The 16194-nt window shown below is 35.0% G+C and overlaps 1 protein-coding gene across 4 annotated transcripts in view; it reads left to right on the top strand.

The window, feature by feature from the left end:
- Positions 1-16194, top strand: part of LOC106875671 (integral membrane protein GPR155) — a 50353-nt gene that overhangs the window by 22233 nt on the left and 11926 nt on the right. For all 4 annotated transcript variants that reach the window (XM_014923912.2, XM_052970167.1, XM_052970166.1 and 1 more), the window contains 8 exons: positions 2167-2332; positions 4810-4965; positions 6396-6479; positions 6875-7083; positions 8975-9068; positions 9345-9600; positions 13261-13502; positions 14164-14259. In XM_014923912.2, coding sequence (XP_014779398.1) covers positions 2167-2332; positions 4810-4965; positions 6396-6479; positions 6875-7083; positions 8975-9068; positions 9345-9600; positions 13261-13502; positions 14164-14259 — 1303 coding nt within the window. The remainder of the gene's footprint in view (positions 1-2166; positions 2333-4809; positions 4966-6395; positions 6480-6874; positions 7084-8974; positions 9069-9344; positions 9601-13260; positions 13503-14163; positions 14260-16194) is intronic.

Genomic DNA, 16194 nt, shown 5'->3' with positions numbered 1-16194 from the left:
TATTGGACGCTCAGGAAAGGAAAGAAAAGAAAGAGGATTTCATGTTCTGAGTGGATCTCTTCATCAGATATATAGAAAAAGTTTAAACAAGGGAAGACGGAGAAAGAAAATCGCCAACGATACACACCCGGTCACATATTGAAATGACTGGAAGGGAATGGGTGAAGAAAAAGTTCTTTCTAAGACAGGAGAGTGCAAGTAAAGGAGGCATGTGTGGGTATGTGCATGCGCACAGGTCTGTGTGTGTGTGTGTGTGTGTAATGATAACACATGTATGTACGTATGTGTGTGTGCATGTGAGGTTATGGCTGTTTATGTATGTGTGTGAGTGGGTTGAACTTTGTGTCACTTAAGAAGCTTGCTTGGTACAGGAGGTGACTTTTGATAGACACCCTGCAGGGTGAAAAACAAAATCTATTAAAGGACAAATGAAGTCAGTAGAATCAATGCCCACCCAATAGCTGGGAGTAGGAGATCCCTAGTCTTTGTTTAGAGATCACTCTAGGAGAAGGAAATTCTGAAATAACATCCACCTCATTGTGAAGCCGGAGATTTTGCTCTTGCTTGTTTCTGGACTATTTGGCTTTGTAGGTGAGAGTTGTATTGGTGTTGTGCAAGCTGTTATTGAATTTAAATTTCACCTCGGACATTGCTGACAGTCATTGTCTTTCGCATCTAGGATATGTCAGTGATGCTTATACTCATCTATGAATTGACAGCCATCATTATATGAATATATATAAATGTATGTTTATTAACGTATATGTATGTGTGCATGTGTATGTATACTGTTTTTTTATCATTGTGGTTACTTGTTCTAACAGACCTAGAACCTTTTTCATTCCAAGGAGAGGGATCTATTTGCTTTAAGGGTAGTATTGTTACTGTTACTTTCCTAATTTACTCAGGTGGTAGTTTGTCTCAACTTGGGTATAGTCACTCATAGTGAAGGCTCATGGCTTAGTGGTTAGGGTATTCAGCTCATGATCATAAGGTCAGGAATTCAATTCCTGATGGCATATTGTGTCCTTGAGTAAGACACTTTATTTCACGTTGCTCCAGTCCAATCAGTTTGCAAAAATGAGTAGTACCTGTATTTCAAAGGATCAGCCTTGTCACATTCTGTATCATGTTGAATCTTCGTAGTAACTTGTTAACGATACATGTCTGTGGAATGCTCAGTGACTTGCATGTTTATTTCATGAGCAGGCTGTTCTGTTGATTTGACCAACTGGAACCCTTGTCATTGTAGCTGACAGAGTGTCAATGATGAATGATAAGTAATTTATATTTTCAGCTTGGTTAGGTGTTGTTGACTGCGATAGTTTTACTGTATAATTATCATATATTTTATAGATTTATGTGCCAAAAGAAAGATTTTTCTTGGAATTTGAAAGAAATACATGTAGAAATTTATCTCCACATCTATTTTGTATTTGTACTTTGAGATCAAAATATTGATAAGAGATAATAAGAAACAAGCAATAACTCATTTGTCCCTCTCATGTAAATCTTTTGAAGTATACCACCCCCTCTGGTAGTAAAAAATGCTAGGGAAAGCTGAATAGCAGAAGGCCTTCAGCAAAGAAGCCTCCTAACCTCATGCAAATCATTTGACCCTTAACTCCTTACACTATATGGGAGTAGAGCCACATCCAGTTCATGACTCCTGGATACCCCTCTGCTACCATGTTCTCTTCTACTGTCTGTATTGCAACCTGCACCTTCCTGGGTGCTTGAAGTACCCCAGAGCCAAGGTACCTTGAATGTTGTCACCAACTTAGTCTGAGACACAGTTGAACAAAGGGTAAATTATACCTTTGGAAATTCACCTCTTTCATTACTCCTTAAGAGTTGAGGTTCTATTTCTCCCAGAAACTGAAAGCTGTTCCAGATCATAGACAGATTTGTCCACAAACCTCCATCTTCCCACCTCTATAGCAAGAACTTTGGTTTGGAAGCTAGATTTTCTCAATTTGATGGCTAAACTACCTATTTCTCAGTCTTGCTTCCATATAGCACAGTGAGTTCTGGCAGAACTACTTGCTTTTTGATGAAAGTGAGTAGGGTACAATATTCATTCTCATGCCAAGCTTGTTGAGTGTACAACACAAAATGTTTGTTTATTGTTTATTGTTTCTAACCAGTTTTATCTTATTTTTTCAGACTATTGTTACCACTTGTAACCTGGCAAGTTATCTATATTGTCAAGCCAGGGGCTAATGCAAATGAGACAAGCTCACTTAGTATGAATGGCTTTCTTTATGGAACATTCCCTACTGCTCCGTCAGCCTTCATCTATGCAAGCCAGTATTCCATTGCTACTACTATTGTAAGTTTACTGTTTTCTAGAGTTTGCTATTTAAGGATGTTACAATCAAGCTTGTCATTGCTCATATGGTCAAAATCTTTAACCTTATCACTACTATAATTAGGTTTTCATTTTCATAAATATTAATGTTGCCTTTCATCTTTTTGGGGTTGATAAAATAAAGTACCTGTGGAGTACTTGGGTCATCAATTTTAACAAAATTCTTTACCTCAGAATTGCTGGCCTTGTGCCTAAAAATAGAAATATCATTATTTTTTTATTATTGTTTTTGTTATTGCTGTTGTAGTTGTTTTAATAGTGTTCATTATAATCATCTTTAATATTGCTGTAACCATATTTATAAACAACAATACTGTTGCTACATTTTATTTGATGCTGTCTAGTTGACATCATCATCATCATCATCATCATCATCATATGCATCATCATTTCTTTTTTCCCTTCTCCATTATAGTTAGCAACTTCATTGTTAATCATCATCATCAATATAAGCTCTTTAGCATTAATAATTCAATAGTGTAAAATATATTGTCTATTCAGCAAAAAAATGAAATGATAAAATTGTAAAAAATGGGAGGAAAAATCTAGCTTTTACATACTCCTTCAATAACACCAATCTTAAGAAGTCTGATAGTGAATGTGACCTGGGCATTATTTGTCAACAGCAATTTGCATTGGACAAACCACATTTCTAAAATTATCAAGAAAGCTGAGGGTGTCATAGCATCACTCAATAAGACCTTTTTTAGCTGCTCTCTGGCTATCTATTTAAAGCTGGAACCCCTATCTTGCTCAGCATATCAATTTCCTGGAATCTGTTCAGAAACGTGCAAGCAGATGAATTCTGGCTGTCAGGCAACTACCATATTCTGAACATCTTGCTTTTCTGGACATATTAAAGCTCTGACATCTGGCAACTAAGTTGGTAGACACCAACAAAATTGTCCACCATCTTTCCAACAATAACCTCAGGCATCTTCCCAAATTCCTTATGTCTAACACTCAAGGACATGCTTACAAGATCAAGAAACAATACAACAACCATGATTTTTAGAAATATTTCTTCAGGCTCAGAATTGCTGAAGCTTGGAATAAACTATCTGCATCATTTGTTAGCTGTTGAGACATTACATCCTTCAAAACTTGCATGCTGCCTTAAATTCACTGTTCATTTCCTGTGCATATTCTATATACTGTTCATGCATGTTTGGTTACTTTTTCTGATGAGTTGTAGTGCACCTGAGCACTGGATACGATAAGTTCATTATATTATATTATATTATATCTATTGTGAAGGCATGTAGCCTCGTAGTTAGGCTGTTGCACTCATGATCACTAGATTGTGGGCTCAGTTTCCAGACTGGGCAGTGCATTGTGTTCTGGAGCAAAGCACTTCAATTCATGTTGCTTCAATCCCCCTTCTGATCAGTGTGTGTGTGTGGGGGGGAGGGGGAGAATGTTGGACTGCTTATTGAGCCATTTGAAGGCTAAAACAATGCAAAACACATTGTGATGAGCGATGTGTAACAACAGCAGACAGCCTGGTCAGTCATTGACCGTGATCTTGATCACGTGATTATATCTATTATTTGAATTTGTGGTGGTTTTCCTGCTACCAGAGAGTATATGTTAGAAGATTTATGTATTGATAGTTTGTTCAAGTGGCACTGTTTTATGGTGACCTGATTCAGTTAGTTTGAAAACTTGAGAGCTATTGTTAACAGCCTAGTGTTTGTTTCTGTTGTTGCCATGATTTTAGTGATAGAACTTTCATGGCTAACATCTCAAAAAGGTGTTAACTTTTGTCTGAATCAAGTATGCTTTCTACAAGTTGCGTCTGTGACTCAGTTATGATTCCTGGTTGTAGCTGAGTCACTTAATTTACATTTCCAGTGCCCTTGAGGAAGGCATCAGAGCTCTGAAATTATCCCAAATAAATGAGATAATAATACAAATTGAAGTTGGTCTACACATGCTTGGCTCCTTTGGAAACTTTCAGTTACCAACTAATTTAGCTCAATTAATATTTATAGTACAAATGATATGTCAGCTGCTTTGTACCATTCACCATCTTCACTAACAATAGACTACATACCAGGAAAGGAAACTCATCTTACATTTACAGACATCTTCAAACATTGGATCATCATCAAACTGTTGAACTGTGTCTTGTTTACTTTTCTTTTTTATTACAACTTCAATGATTTCTGCTTATCTGAGTTTGTTAACTCTATCATCACTCTTCTAGATTCATTCAGTGTAACTATTATGTTTTAGTGTCATCTCCACAAACTGTACAATGGCGTTGCTCTTGAACTCAAAATCCAACCATTTAAAAGGTTATAATTACTGTTCTTCCTTTTCAAATTAACTAATGAGTAAATAACTGACTTTCCCTCATAATTTTCAGTTGCTTTGCCTACCTAACAAAATCAGTTTTATCAAGGTATACATTTTATGATGTTTTGCCTTTACAGACTGCAAGTGGCTTGGTTTTATGCACAATTTTCTCAGCTCCACTGATGTTCATTTCTGCCAGAATGATGACATTCTTATCTCATCACCCTTCCATTTACTCTAAGATCATTAGAGATACTACATTTGATATCAGCACACTTTCTCTCGTTTTTTGTGTAAGTAGATGATTTTTACTTTGCTCACTTTTTATATCAATTATTGTTTATTTATTAAACACTTTTAAAAACTGTTTTACATTCATTTTCTAACGCTAGACTAGATTTCAACTTTGGGACTATGAAAATGTTTGTGGTATCAAATCCAGAGAGTAAAGCAGCTGGGTTGCAGAAGTCATCTTATGCTCTGCCAAAAGGCCATGGAGTGACATTTGAGCAATTGTGTTGTTATGCAACATCCATGTTTCATTTGTCCATCCATCAGACCTCTGTCTTTATACTAATTCTCTCAAACACTGCAGGGCATCCAATTAAGACTCTTTACTAATCATCTGACCACATGTAGCAAACCTATGATGTTCTTCCAGTCAAAAAAACTGATCAACATCACCTTCACATTTGGCTGACTCAGCCATACTTGTTTTAATTGCAGCAATGATGATCTAGCACATTGTTGAAGAACACATTGCAATGATTACCTTTTTATTTTGACATCACAGATGTACACCCATGTTTTTTCACCTACTGTGGCACTTTCCAGAAAGTTTTCATCAGTATTTAAATGATGGAACAACTCCTTACTGACTGTGACACAGTTCTCTTGTTGTTCATCAGTTAGCAAACAGCACAAACTTTGTGGTGGCACAATGCGTTTTCAGTTGTCCTTTTAAAGTTGGCTCAAATTTTTGCAAAGGTGGTTCTTTCACAGTCAGGTGATAATTTGCATGGATCACTGGAAGCACTTTCACAATGGAAGGTCATCAGATTTGAGATCATCTTTGGAAGTGATCTTTGAAACATTGGTGCCACTTGTGACATTGTGTACAGTTTAAACATTTCTCATCCCATAGGCTTGTTACAACATTAGGAAAAATCTTCATAAAGTTTTTCTCTATTTAAATGTTCTAAGACAAGATCATCACTCCCAAAATCCTTTGTTCAACTTGCAACAAATTGCCCACTGCACTGTAACTACATTCACTTTTGCACCTCTATATGAATGAATAACTGACATGTGATGTGGCTGTTATTAGACTAAAGGTGAAAATTACTCATGTATATAGCATCGTAGTGGATGGTTGGTCTGCTGTTTTAGAAGTTCAGTTTCTTTTTGATAAGACTACTTATATCACATTAAGTCTTACAATGTCAAAATGGTTGAAATACTAGTTGCTGCAGTAGATCTGAATTCTATGCTAGATTATTCACCACTTGTAAATATGAAAGAGTTGAGGTAGCATCACATTAAACTAATCTGTTTCCCCTATCTTCTCTGTACACACCACTACAGGTTTCAGGCTTAAATGAACATGTACAGCAAAACATTATCTATATCATATTGGTTTATTTCTTAATTTTATGTTTTAGTTATATTTCCTCACATGTTATTTATAATAATCCATTTAAAAAGTATTTTCTTTTCGTTAAAGGTTTGGATTTGTGTAATATTTGTTATCACGCGTCGTTGGAAAAAAGTTCCTCATCTGTTTACATTATGCCTTGCCATATCACAGGTAATGATTATCATTAATAAAATAAGAGTTGTGAGTTAGCTTAAATAGCAGCATGCCAGAGCAAACACCTACAGTATTAAGTTTACTCTGCTATTCTAAATATAAATTTTGCTGGAATTTACTTTACCTTTCATTTCAGTAAGTTCCAGTCAATTCAGTTGGCCTACAAATTCATGTCATTGTTCCTATTGAAGAAAAAAATCATTGTTGTTAAGTGATAACTCATGTAAGGTTAATAACAGTTTGGTTTTGTTACTGGTTAGTTGCAGTTTCATAAAATAAAGCTACTTTTAATAATTGTTGTACTTATGGGTTCTATCAAATGTAAAATCAAGATTATGTTTAACTGTAAATTGTTTATGATTGTTGTGATTCCACCTGCTTATTTATTACAGATATTTCGTGCTATTGGACTGATCTGCTGCCATTCTGATAGAAAGCTTTTCAACTGGCAACATTATGTGGAATTCATTTTTATCAATGTTGGTGATTTATCTTCCAATAGTTGGACCTGTCTACTTAGTATTACTATTTGTATTCTTCGCACTCGACAAAAAACAGACTGGCTGCAAAACCATTTTCTGTTTTCTTTAATTGGCTTTGGGTAAGTACTTCCTCTTGTTTGCAAATTGATTATTGGACAAAACATTGTTTAATTTTGTTGTCATCAGCATAACATCATCGCCACTACCATTACCATCACACAATCACTACCACTACTATTTGCTGACAAAGAAAGATCTTTTGTGTATTCTATTCAGTTATCAATCATCTTTTACACAAATCTATATTGTGGTTTCATCTAGTCCTTGAGTGCCCTTAGTGGAGTTTGCCCTGTTACAAACATTTGAGCTAGGTCTCCATTTTAAGGATAAATTCCTCTCTTCCTCCCACTAGTCTTAAAGATCTACTCTTCCTCTTCTGAGCTGTAAAACGAAAAATGCTGAAGCAGGTTTAACATATTTTTGTAAATACAGAGATTTACTCAAAAACATAGATCTCACTTGAACAGAATCTTTTGGTTTTTGATATCATCTTAAAATCATTTGAAATAAGAACTACCTATATTAAAACAGATATAACCAACATATATCATTACCAACCTTGTCCACCATTCCATCAAGCCATATACCTCTGCTCTACAAAATAGGAGATTTCAATCTTGCAATACTTTGTGTTACATTTGTAACCGAGACAACACCTCAAGGTGAAGTGGCAATATATTCTTGCTAAATTCTCTACATTTAAATAAACAACTTAAGAGCAATTTAAAAGTTAACACAGGAATGAGGCACAACAGAAATTTAGCTACATGTAAGAACAAGGCAGTTTACTTAAAAGAATTACTATAAAATAGAAAACCAGAATACATCCTATTAAAAACAATAAGCAGCATCAAGAACCCCAACCAGACTTCACTAGAAATCCAAGTAATTTTATTCACATCCTCTTCTCTTCATTGTAATTTTGCACCTTTATTTCAAAACACTCTTTAAAATGCAAGAAAAATATTTACATGGTACAAAATCTTGCATACACTTAAAACTCTAAGGAACAACATACCAATGCTGCTAAATGTGTAGTCTTTAGAAACTGAATAATTGTATTTCTCAAACATGCTGCCAATATTCTGTAGAACCATCACTTTCTTGAAAAAACTTAATTCTATAATTCAACAATGCACATGTTCTTCCTAATATTCTGTACAACTACCAACTATTTTATCACTGTAGTACTGTTAGTACTGTTTTATCACTGAAGTTTAGTTTGGTTTCTCTTGTGCAACATTACCGCTAATAATATCTTAATTCCCTCCCTTGGATACTTCACCGAACTTGCATGCCAAAATTTTACTGGGCCTGAATCATCTAAAATGACAACCTACAATGATTTAATATTCACTCCATTTGTTTACAAAGCTTTCAGCAGCAGTTTCTCAGTACCTACTCATGAAAAATATGCATCACTGCACTAATTAAAAACAATGCTGGCTAAGTACTTTTTAACTTAAAATATTCTGTGTTCAATCTCACAACATCTGAATATTCTCTTCAGTGTAGTACATAAACGTGTGTTCTATCATCCATTCTCTGCAGTCTACAGGTTTATAACTTTCTTACAATATACAAAACATTTTATGTTGATAACATCTCAATGAACCCCTATCACAGATCCCAGGTACAATTTCACCCCTACTTCTCATTGTGAGGTCTTCAGAGATGAGTAAACAAACACTCACTCATTGTTTTTCACTATTGTTATTTTTTTTCAAGTTAGGTAAAAATTGAAGTTGCTCAGATTTTAGTTTCCCTTTGGAGAAGTTATTGTTATTATTTGATAAAAAAGGAAACTATTTTAAAACTCAGTAACTAATAATGACTAGTTTAGTCATCCTCTCCTGTAATATTTTGTTTGATTTTCAAATAATGTATCTTGCAAGTTCTTCTTTGATCTACTTATGGAGAAAACATTTTTGACTATACTTTCTGTGTTAGGCTTCCAGTTTTCCTGACAGGGATCCTCTTCTTAATCAGCTGGAAGTATTATTCTGTTAGTATAGATCCTACTCTACAATATGGTCTCATTCAGGTATGCCATTTAATTATTTGTTTAATTTGTAATGATATCACAAACATCTCAGTTGTTGCTGAGATCTTTAACGAACCATAGTTTTTTGTTCCTGTCTTAGCACTTGTGACATTACTCTGTACATGTATAGTATGACAACCATGTTGTGTTGTATAGCATGACTTTATAACATAAACGAACAAATGCCATCAAAGTAGTGGTCGAAAAACAATTTCTCCAATCATCAACTTATTAAATTTTTCTTATCTTGCCTCTTTTTTGTTTTTATTTTTATAGATTGTGATAAAGTTTGTAATCCTTTTAATATCAATAACAATAACCAGTGCTGCCCTGATTATTGGACAGAGGAAACAAAAAGACAAATATCAGCTTATGTCTTCTAATTCTAATCAAACTGACAAAAATCCTCAGGAAAGATCTGAAAATGCAGAGTTTAACCATTCATTACAAGAAACTTTACAACCATCAAGTATTAATAATGATGTTGAAGCTAACCATTTCTTTGAATTTGAAAACCAAACAAATCAAACAAGTAAGTTTTCTTGAGAACAAGAGTTGATGGTTTATAAATATTCTATTATAAAAAGCTTTCTGTTTGAAGTTTGTATGTACTTTGATGGAACCAGGACAATTCATCATCATTGTTAGTCAATTGGTTATCAGAGTTTAGGTCAGAACATCGCCAAGTTGTTTCATTTTATTATTCTGGCTTCAGTTAAAATCTGCATGCATGGAAAAAGTGGTTATTGCTTAAGTTTGGGAAACAAATAGGTGTTGAATAGTTGTTGCAAGTGGTTTTTGAGGTATTCTGAGTGGGTCTTGTTTAATATGTAATTCCAGAAATAGAGAGGAGATAACAATGAGATTAATTCCTGAAAAGTCATCATCATCATCATCATCGTTTTTCAATCATGAAAAATGTGTTGATTACGTGTACAAACAATACCAAATTGCAAAACTTCATCTAACAAAAAGAAACCAGTCAAAAGAAGCAATACAGAGATAGCAAATAGGACATTAGAAATAGGATAGACATGATTTAGAACAAAAAAAATGAAAATCCTGGAAGCATTTGCTCATCATTGTCATCATTTAACATTTGCTTTCCATGCTGGCATGGGTTGGACAGTTTGCCAGGAGCTGGCCAACTGAAGAGCTGCCCAGCTCCAGTTGACGTTTTGGCATGGTTTCTATGACTGGATGCCCTTCCTAATGCCAATCACTTTACAGAGTATACTGGGTGCTTTTACATGGCACCATCATGGGCACTTTTATATGACACCGGCACAAGTGGTTTTACATGACACTGGCACAAGTGCTTTTTATATGTGTCACTAGCACCTGCAAGTTCTCAAGAAAAGAACTTATTGGCTGAGAGGCCGTAGAGGGCATGCCTGTTTGTATGAATGGCACAGTTTTACTTAGCTTGGTATATCTTCTTAACCAAGCAAACCACCAGAAGTCTCAGTCTCTTGTTATCTCCTCTGTGAGGTCTAATGTCTTAAAATCCTTCTCACTACTTTGTCCTCATAATCTTCTTGTAGTGTGATGGGTTTAAATGAAGTAGATGTAATTACAAGTGTGAGAAAAAGGAAATATCTTCAACAACGTTTCTAATATTACTAAGTAAAAATATATGTAATGTATTGTTTGTCGTATATTTTTGTAAGTAAATGTGTAATTTTTAAAGAGAGTTGAGAGATATCTTATTGATGTAGGTCTAGAGTCATATAACTTCTGGCTGCAGTAAGAGAAATCTCTTGAGAAACCCAAATTTCAGGGTTTACATAGATTTGCTAAAAGGTTTTGTGAAAATTAAAACTTTCTTTTTTATCTGTCAATGCTCATCAAAATCGTCATCATTATCATCATCATCATTTAATGTCTGTGTTCTAGGCTGACATGACTTTAATGGTAGGCCCAAGGATTGTATTATGCTCTGGTGTTTGTTTGGTTTGGTTTCTACTGGTGAATGCTCTTTCTAATGCAAAACTGACATAAAAAAAGATTAGCTGGAAAAAAATGTCAATGGGTCTTTTGATAACATTCAAGGACATTAGGGCAGCTAGCAGCTGTAGTCAATATTACCAAATATGGTAATGTTAATTGTAAGCAGATTTAATTTTAAACCTAAATTTTCTAAGTTCGGATCTGTAGAAGCTATCTGCTGCAATCTGAAATTTTAATATCCCAGTATTTTGTAATTTGCTTTAATTTTTAGTTGTTATTTTTGTTCTTGACAAATTTTTAGCTTAATAAAGTATTTTCAATAAATAAATTTTATTTTTTAAATTATAATTTTCTTACGTATCAATACATAAGTATAATTCATAAAACCATCTATATTCTATATGTTTCATTTTATCTATGCCTTTGTTTTGATGTGTTCAATAAAAAAAATGAAAGAAACTAAAGAGAAAAATTTATGAAAGTAAATATTTTACCTTATTATTTTCGGTTTCTTTTTCTTTTCATCACTCCATTCCAACTTTTGTTATTCTCCACATCTTAATTTTAATAGCAAGCCGGTATTCCTTAATGCTAGTTCATTAATTTGTTTCAGTATTTGTTTAATAACCTGGTGGCATTCTAACTTGGCTGCTGCTGCTGAGTTAACCAGGTGATTCGACCTTTGACAAACTAATTGGACACCACCTTTGATATTAATATATACTGAACTGTAAACTTTTCAATTATGAAAATTGTAAAAAAGAAAAAATTGCAAAAAAAAAAAAAGGTGGGGCAATCAAATAAATGTGAATATTTCTTCTGTAGTAATTAGGGATCTTTTGTGACTATATGATCGGTCAAGTTCTTTGCAATGGTGATTGCACCAACTCTTTCAGTATTTCCTATGGCATTAAACAGGGCTGCATATTCACCCCTGTTTTATTCAACTTGTTCTTCACACAAGTCCTACTTTACACAGTGAAAGACCTAGGACCTGAGCATATACATCAAATATCACTCAGACAGGGCTATTTTTGACCTCCACCAACTCTCTGCTTGAACCAAGACAGTGGAAAAGCTTATCACTGTAGCCCTATTTGCAGATGACTTATGGCACACAACGAAAACAACCTGCAGACCATTGTTGATTACTTTGCAGAAGCATCAAGGCTCTTTTGGAGTGACCATCAGCCTTGAGAAAATGGAGTCCAAGCAGCCCTGAGCATAATTTGCCCTCAACCAAACATCACTATTGAAGGAATCCAGCTTAAGTGTGTGGAGAGTTTCAGGTACCTTGGCATTACAATCTCAGCTGATGGATCATTTGACAGCAAATTTTCATCCAGAATCTACAAGGCCAGCCAAGCACTTGGAAGACTGAAAGTGAAAGTCCTCCAGCAGAAAGGTGTCAAACTATTGACCAAGCTCAAAATCTACAAAGCTGTAGTTGTTTCTACACTATTTTATGGATGTCAAACATGGACCCCATGCTGTTGACACATCAAACAGCTGGCACAGTTTCCCCACAAGGACACTGCACAGGATCAAGGGCATTTGCTGGCAGGACAGTGTGACAAACCAAGAAGTGCTGCACAGAGCTTGTAAAACAAGCATTGAGTCAATGTTGCTGAAGGCTCAGTTATGCTGGATTGGCCATGTCATCAGAATGACTGATAACTGTGTGCTCAGACAGCTGTTGTATGGTGAACTCATGCAAACAAGGAAGACCTAAACTGAGGTACAAAGACACTCTGAAAAGTAACCTCAAATGGAGAAGCATTAAACTACATGAACTTGAAGCGTCAGCTGCAAACAGATCAGCATAGAGGTCTCTCACCTCACAAGCAGCAGCTGCCTTTGAAGAAGACAGGTGACAGGGTCTTGATGCTACAAGAGAAAGACATCACGGTAGAATCCACCTCAGTCCAGTCAACAGACTATCACTGACATCTGTGGGTATCTGTGTGCTTCCAGCTTTGAACTGCGGAGTCACATGTGCTCTCATCACTGAGAACACAGACTTTGTTGTCATCGGACACCGATAGACTACATATCAGTAATTAGGGATCTACTATGTCCATGTTGTTGAGAGTTTGGTTTATGAAATATTGAGCTGGTTACTAGATGAGATTATATTCTCTGCTACTCCCATATTGTATTTGATTTTTATGAAGGTTAACAAAAGTTTTTACAAATTGGATATTTTATGACAAATTATAGAAAATATATGAATTTCTTACAGATGTAAATTTTACAAGTTTTGAAGAACAAAGTATTGAAGATTTAGATTTATCACCAAATTCCACAGATCTGAATGATTCTAAAGTACATCTTCTTGAGAACTACTTTCAAGCAGAACCTTCAACTGCAAATTCTGATATTGACAAAATAGAAATTACTTCCCAAGAAGAATTACCTGAAGAATCTCTACAAATCTCCAAACATATCATTCTTTTATTGTGTCTTCTTTTTTCGATGTGTATAGTAAGTATTATGCTTTATACTATTATAGTATTATTTCTCACAACTGATTGTTACGATGTAGAGGGAGGAATTATTATTTTTGTTTATTTATTTTTGCTCATCTTTAAAGAAAGGAAGGAGCTATGTTAGAGACATCAGTTCCTTTGAGCTAATGGGATGTTTTTCGTACCTTGATGTGAAAAATAGAAAAATATTATTAGATAACAGAAATTAATAATGTCTTAGTTATCATTTATTAATGATTAAACATCATAGATTAGAGGGTAGGTAAGTTTCTGGAAAACAATATCTGAAAACAAGTAGCAGTTTTACTAATTGTTTTATGACTGATAGGTGACTCTAGTATAATACTGTGTTTGAAGCAACTAAGTGGTGAGGAACTGATAAGTATTTTGTTGCTGTTCAGTGCCAAGTTCAATTTTTCCCTCAGGAAACACACCCGGCAATACAAAAGCATATTATCCACAGAGATATTTATCCTTCTCAGTTTCCTAAGCTGAAACATTTGTGATTTAGAATTGATTTTATTTTTTTGCAAACTATTTCTAAATTATTTCATTAACATTTAAAATATAAAAATATTGTATATCCACTTTTCTTTCCAAAATAAGTACAGGATCAGCTGTTTTTTTTTTCTAATTTATCCTTTTAATTCTTTTAGTCTCTTTTCTTAAACTTCTGGCGGCTGATGAGTGGTAAGAAAACAGGAACTTATGTAGAAGTTGTCTTTTTCCATGGAGTTTTGTCAAGTGGATTGGTAAGTTATGTCAGTTCTTTCCTTGTTTTCCAACTACATGGTTCTGGGTTCAGTCCCACTGTGTGACATCTTGGCAAGTGTCTTCTATTGTAGCCACAAGCCAACCAAAGTCTTGTGAGTAGATTTGCTAGACAGAAAGAAACCTGTTGTATATGTATGTATGTATGTATGTAAATGTATGTATGTATGTATGTATGTATATATGTATGTATGTATGTATGTCTTTGTGTCAGTGTTTGTTCCCCCTCTGCCACTTGACAACCAATGTTGGTGTGCTTACGTCCTTGTAACTTAGCAGTTTGGCAAAAGAAACTGATAGAATAAGTACTAAGCTTAAAAAAAAGATAAGTACTGAGGTCGATTCATTCAACTAAAAATTCAAGGCAGTGCCTCAGCATTGAAACAAGTAAAAGAATAAAAGAAAAGATATTAGACTAAACCCCTCCAAATTCTTGATTATACAGAATATTAAGTGAAACCCTTAGGCAGTCTACATTTTAGAAATATATGCAGGAAGAGTTATAAGTTTTAAATATAAAAGCTTTACATATTGTGTTGATTTATTAACAAAATAATATCTAGAGGAATTTGAAGCTTATTCATCAAATACATATTTCAACTTTGAATGCTTATCAACTTTTTATATGAAAGACTGTTGAATTTTCCAATACTCACAGGTATTTAAGTTTTTTTGCTATTTCCACCTTACAATCTTTTTGCATATGCAGAATTTTCTTTAGAAATCAAGCCCTAGACAGTTCATAATAACTTTAAAGAGTATGATAAAAAAGAGACATTATGAGAAGGAATCCTCATCAACTCAACATCATCACCTTTTAACCACCATTTTCAATGCTGGCATGGATCAGGCAGTTAGACATTGTTGCAATGTCTGCTCAGGCATGCTTTCTAAAGTTAGATGCCTTTCTGAATGCCATCTACTTTACAGAGTTATACTACCAGCACCTGTGAGGTTATCCCATGCAGCTTGCAAAACTAAGATTCCCTTCAGCAGAGTGGAGCTACTGTAGAGGAAGTTGGCTTTATGTATGGAGGTGAGAAATTAAAGTGAAGAAGGAGTCAGAACTGAAAAGTTTCTTGTTGTAAAGGAGCTACATGGCTACTCACATTATAGAAGAATGTATAGGTGAAGCTGGAAAGAAAGATAAAATCGTGATGATGAAGTGTCAGGGGTGAACCTTGAAGCTAAAAGAAGGTGAACAGAGGTGAGTGTTGACAGAAGAACAGGGAGTGTGGGTGAGTAGAGGCTGCAAGAGTACATGAAGTAGTGAAGGATGATTAGAGATGGGGGAATGGGTGAGAGGGAAAATATAATGAAGAATAAGAGTTGAAGAGCGGTTAATGATAAATAGATGGATGGAAGAGTAGGTGATAACTGTAGAAATTGGGTAGAATTGAGAGATGAGAGTAGTGAGTGATGAACAAGGGTGGAGGCATGGCTGATAGTACATATGAGGTGAAGGGAAGAGTAGGTAATGACTGATTGTACAAACATAGGAGAGAAGTAGAAGAATAGTAATAATACAGCAAACAGAGGAAGGATGAGAGGGAGAGTAGACAGAGTAAAGATGTGTGGGTTGCATAAGAGTGAGTGGAGAGGCAGATATCATGCCTGGGGTGGGGTGGGGGAGCAATGTATGGTGGTTAAGAAAGGGAGATAATTTGTAGTACAGAAGAGTGATCAGTGTAAAATGTCAAGTGGAGAGTGACAATCGTCATCATCATCATAAAACATCTGTTTTCCATGGTGGCATGGGTTGGACGGTTTCACTGTGGTCTGGAGAGCCAGCAGCTGCACCAGGCTCCAATCTGATCTGGCAATGTTTCTACAGCTGGATGCCCTTCCTAATGCCAACCACTCCGAGAGTGTAGTGGGTGCTTTTTACATGCCACTGGCATGGGAATCTATATATA

Source organism: Octopus bimaculoides, chromosome 8, assembly GCF_001194135.2.
Source record: "Octopus bimaculoides isolate UCB-OBI-ISO-001 chromosome 8, ASM119413v2, whole genome shotgun sequence".
NCBI lineage: Eukaryota > Metazoa > Mollusca > Cephalopoda > Octopoda > Octopodidae > Octopus > Octopus bimaculoides.
Note: the sequence above shows the minus strand (reverse complement) of the source record. Positions and strands in the feature narration are given on the sequence as shown.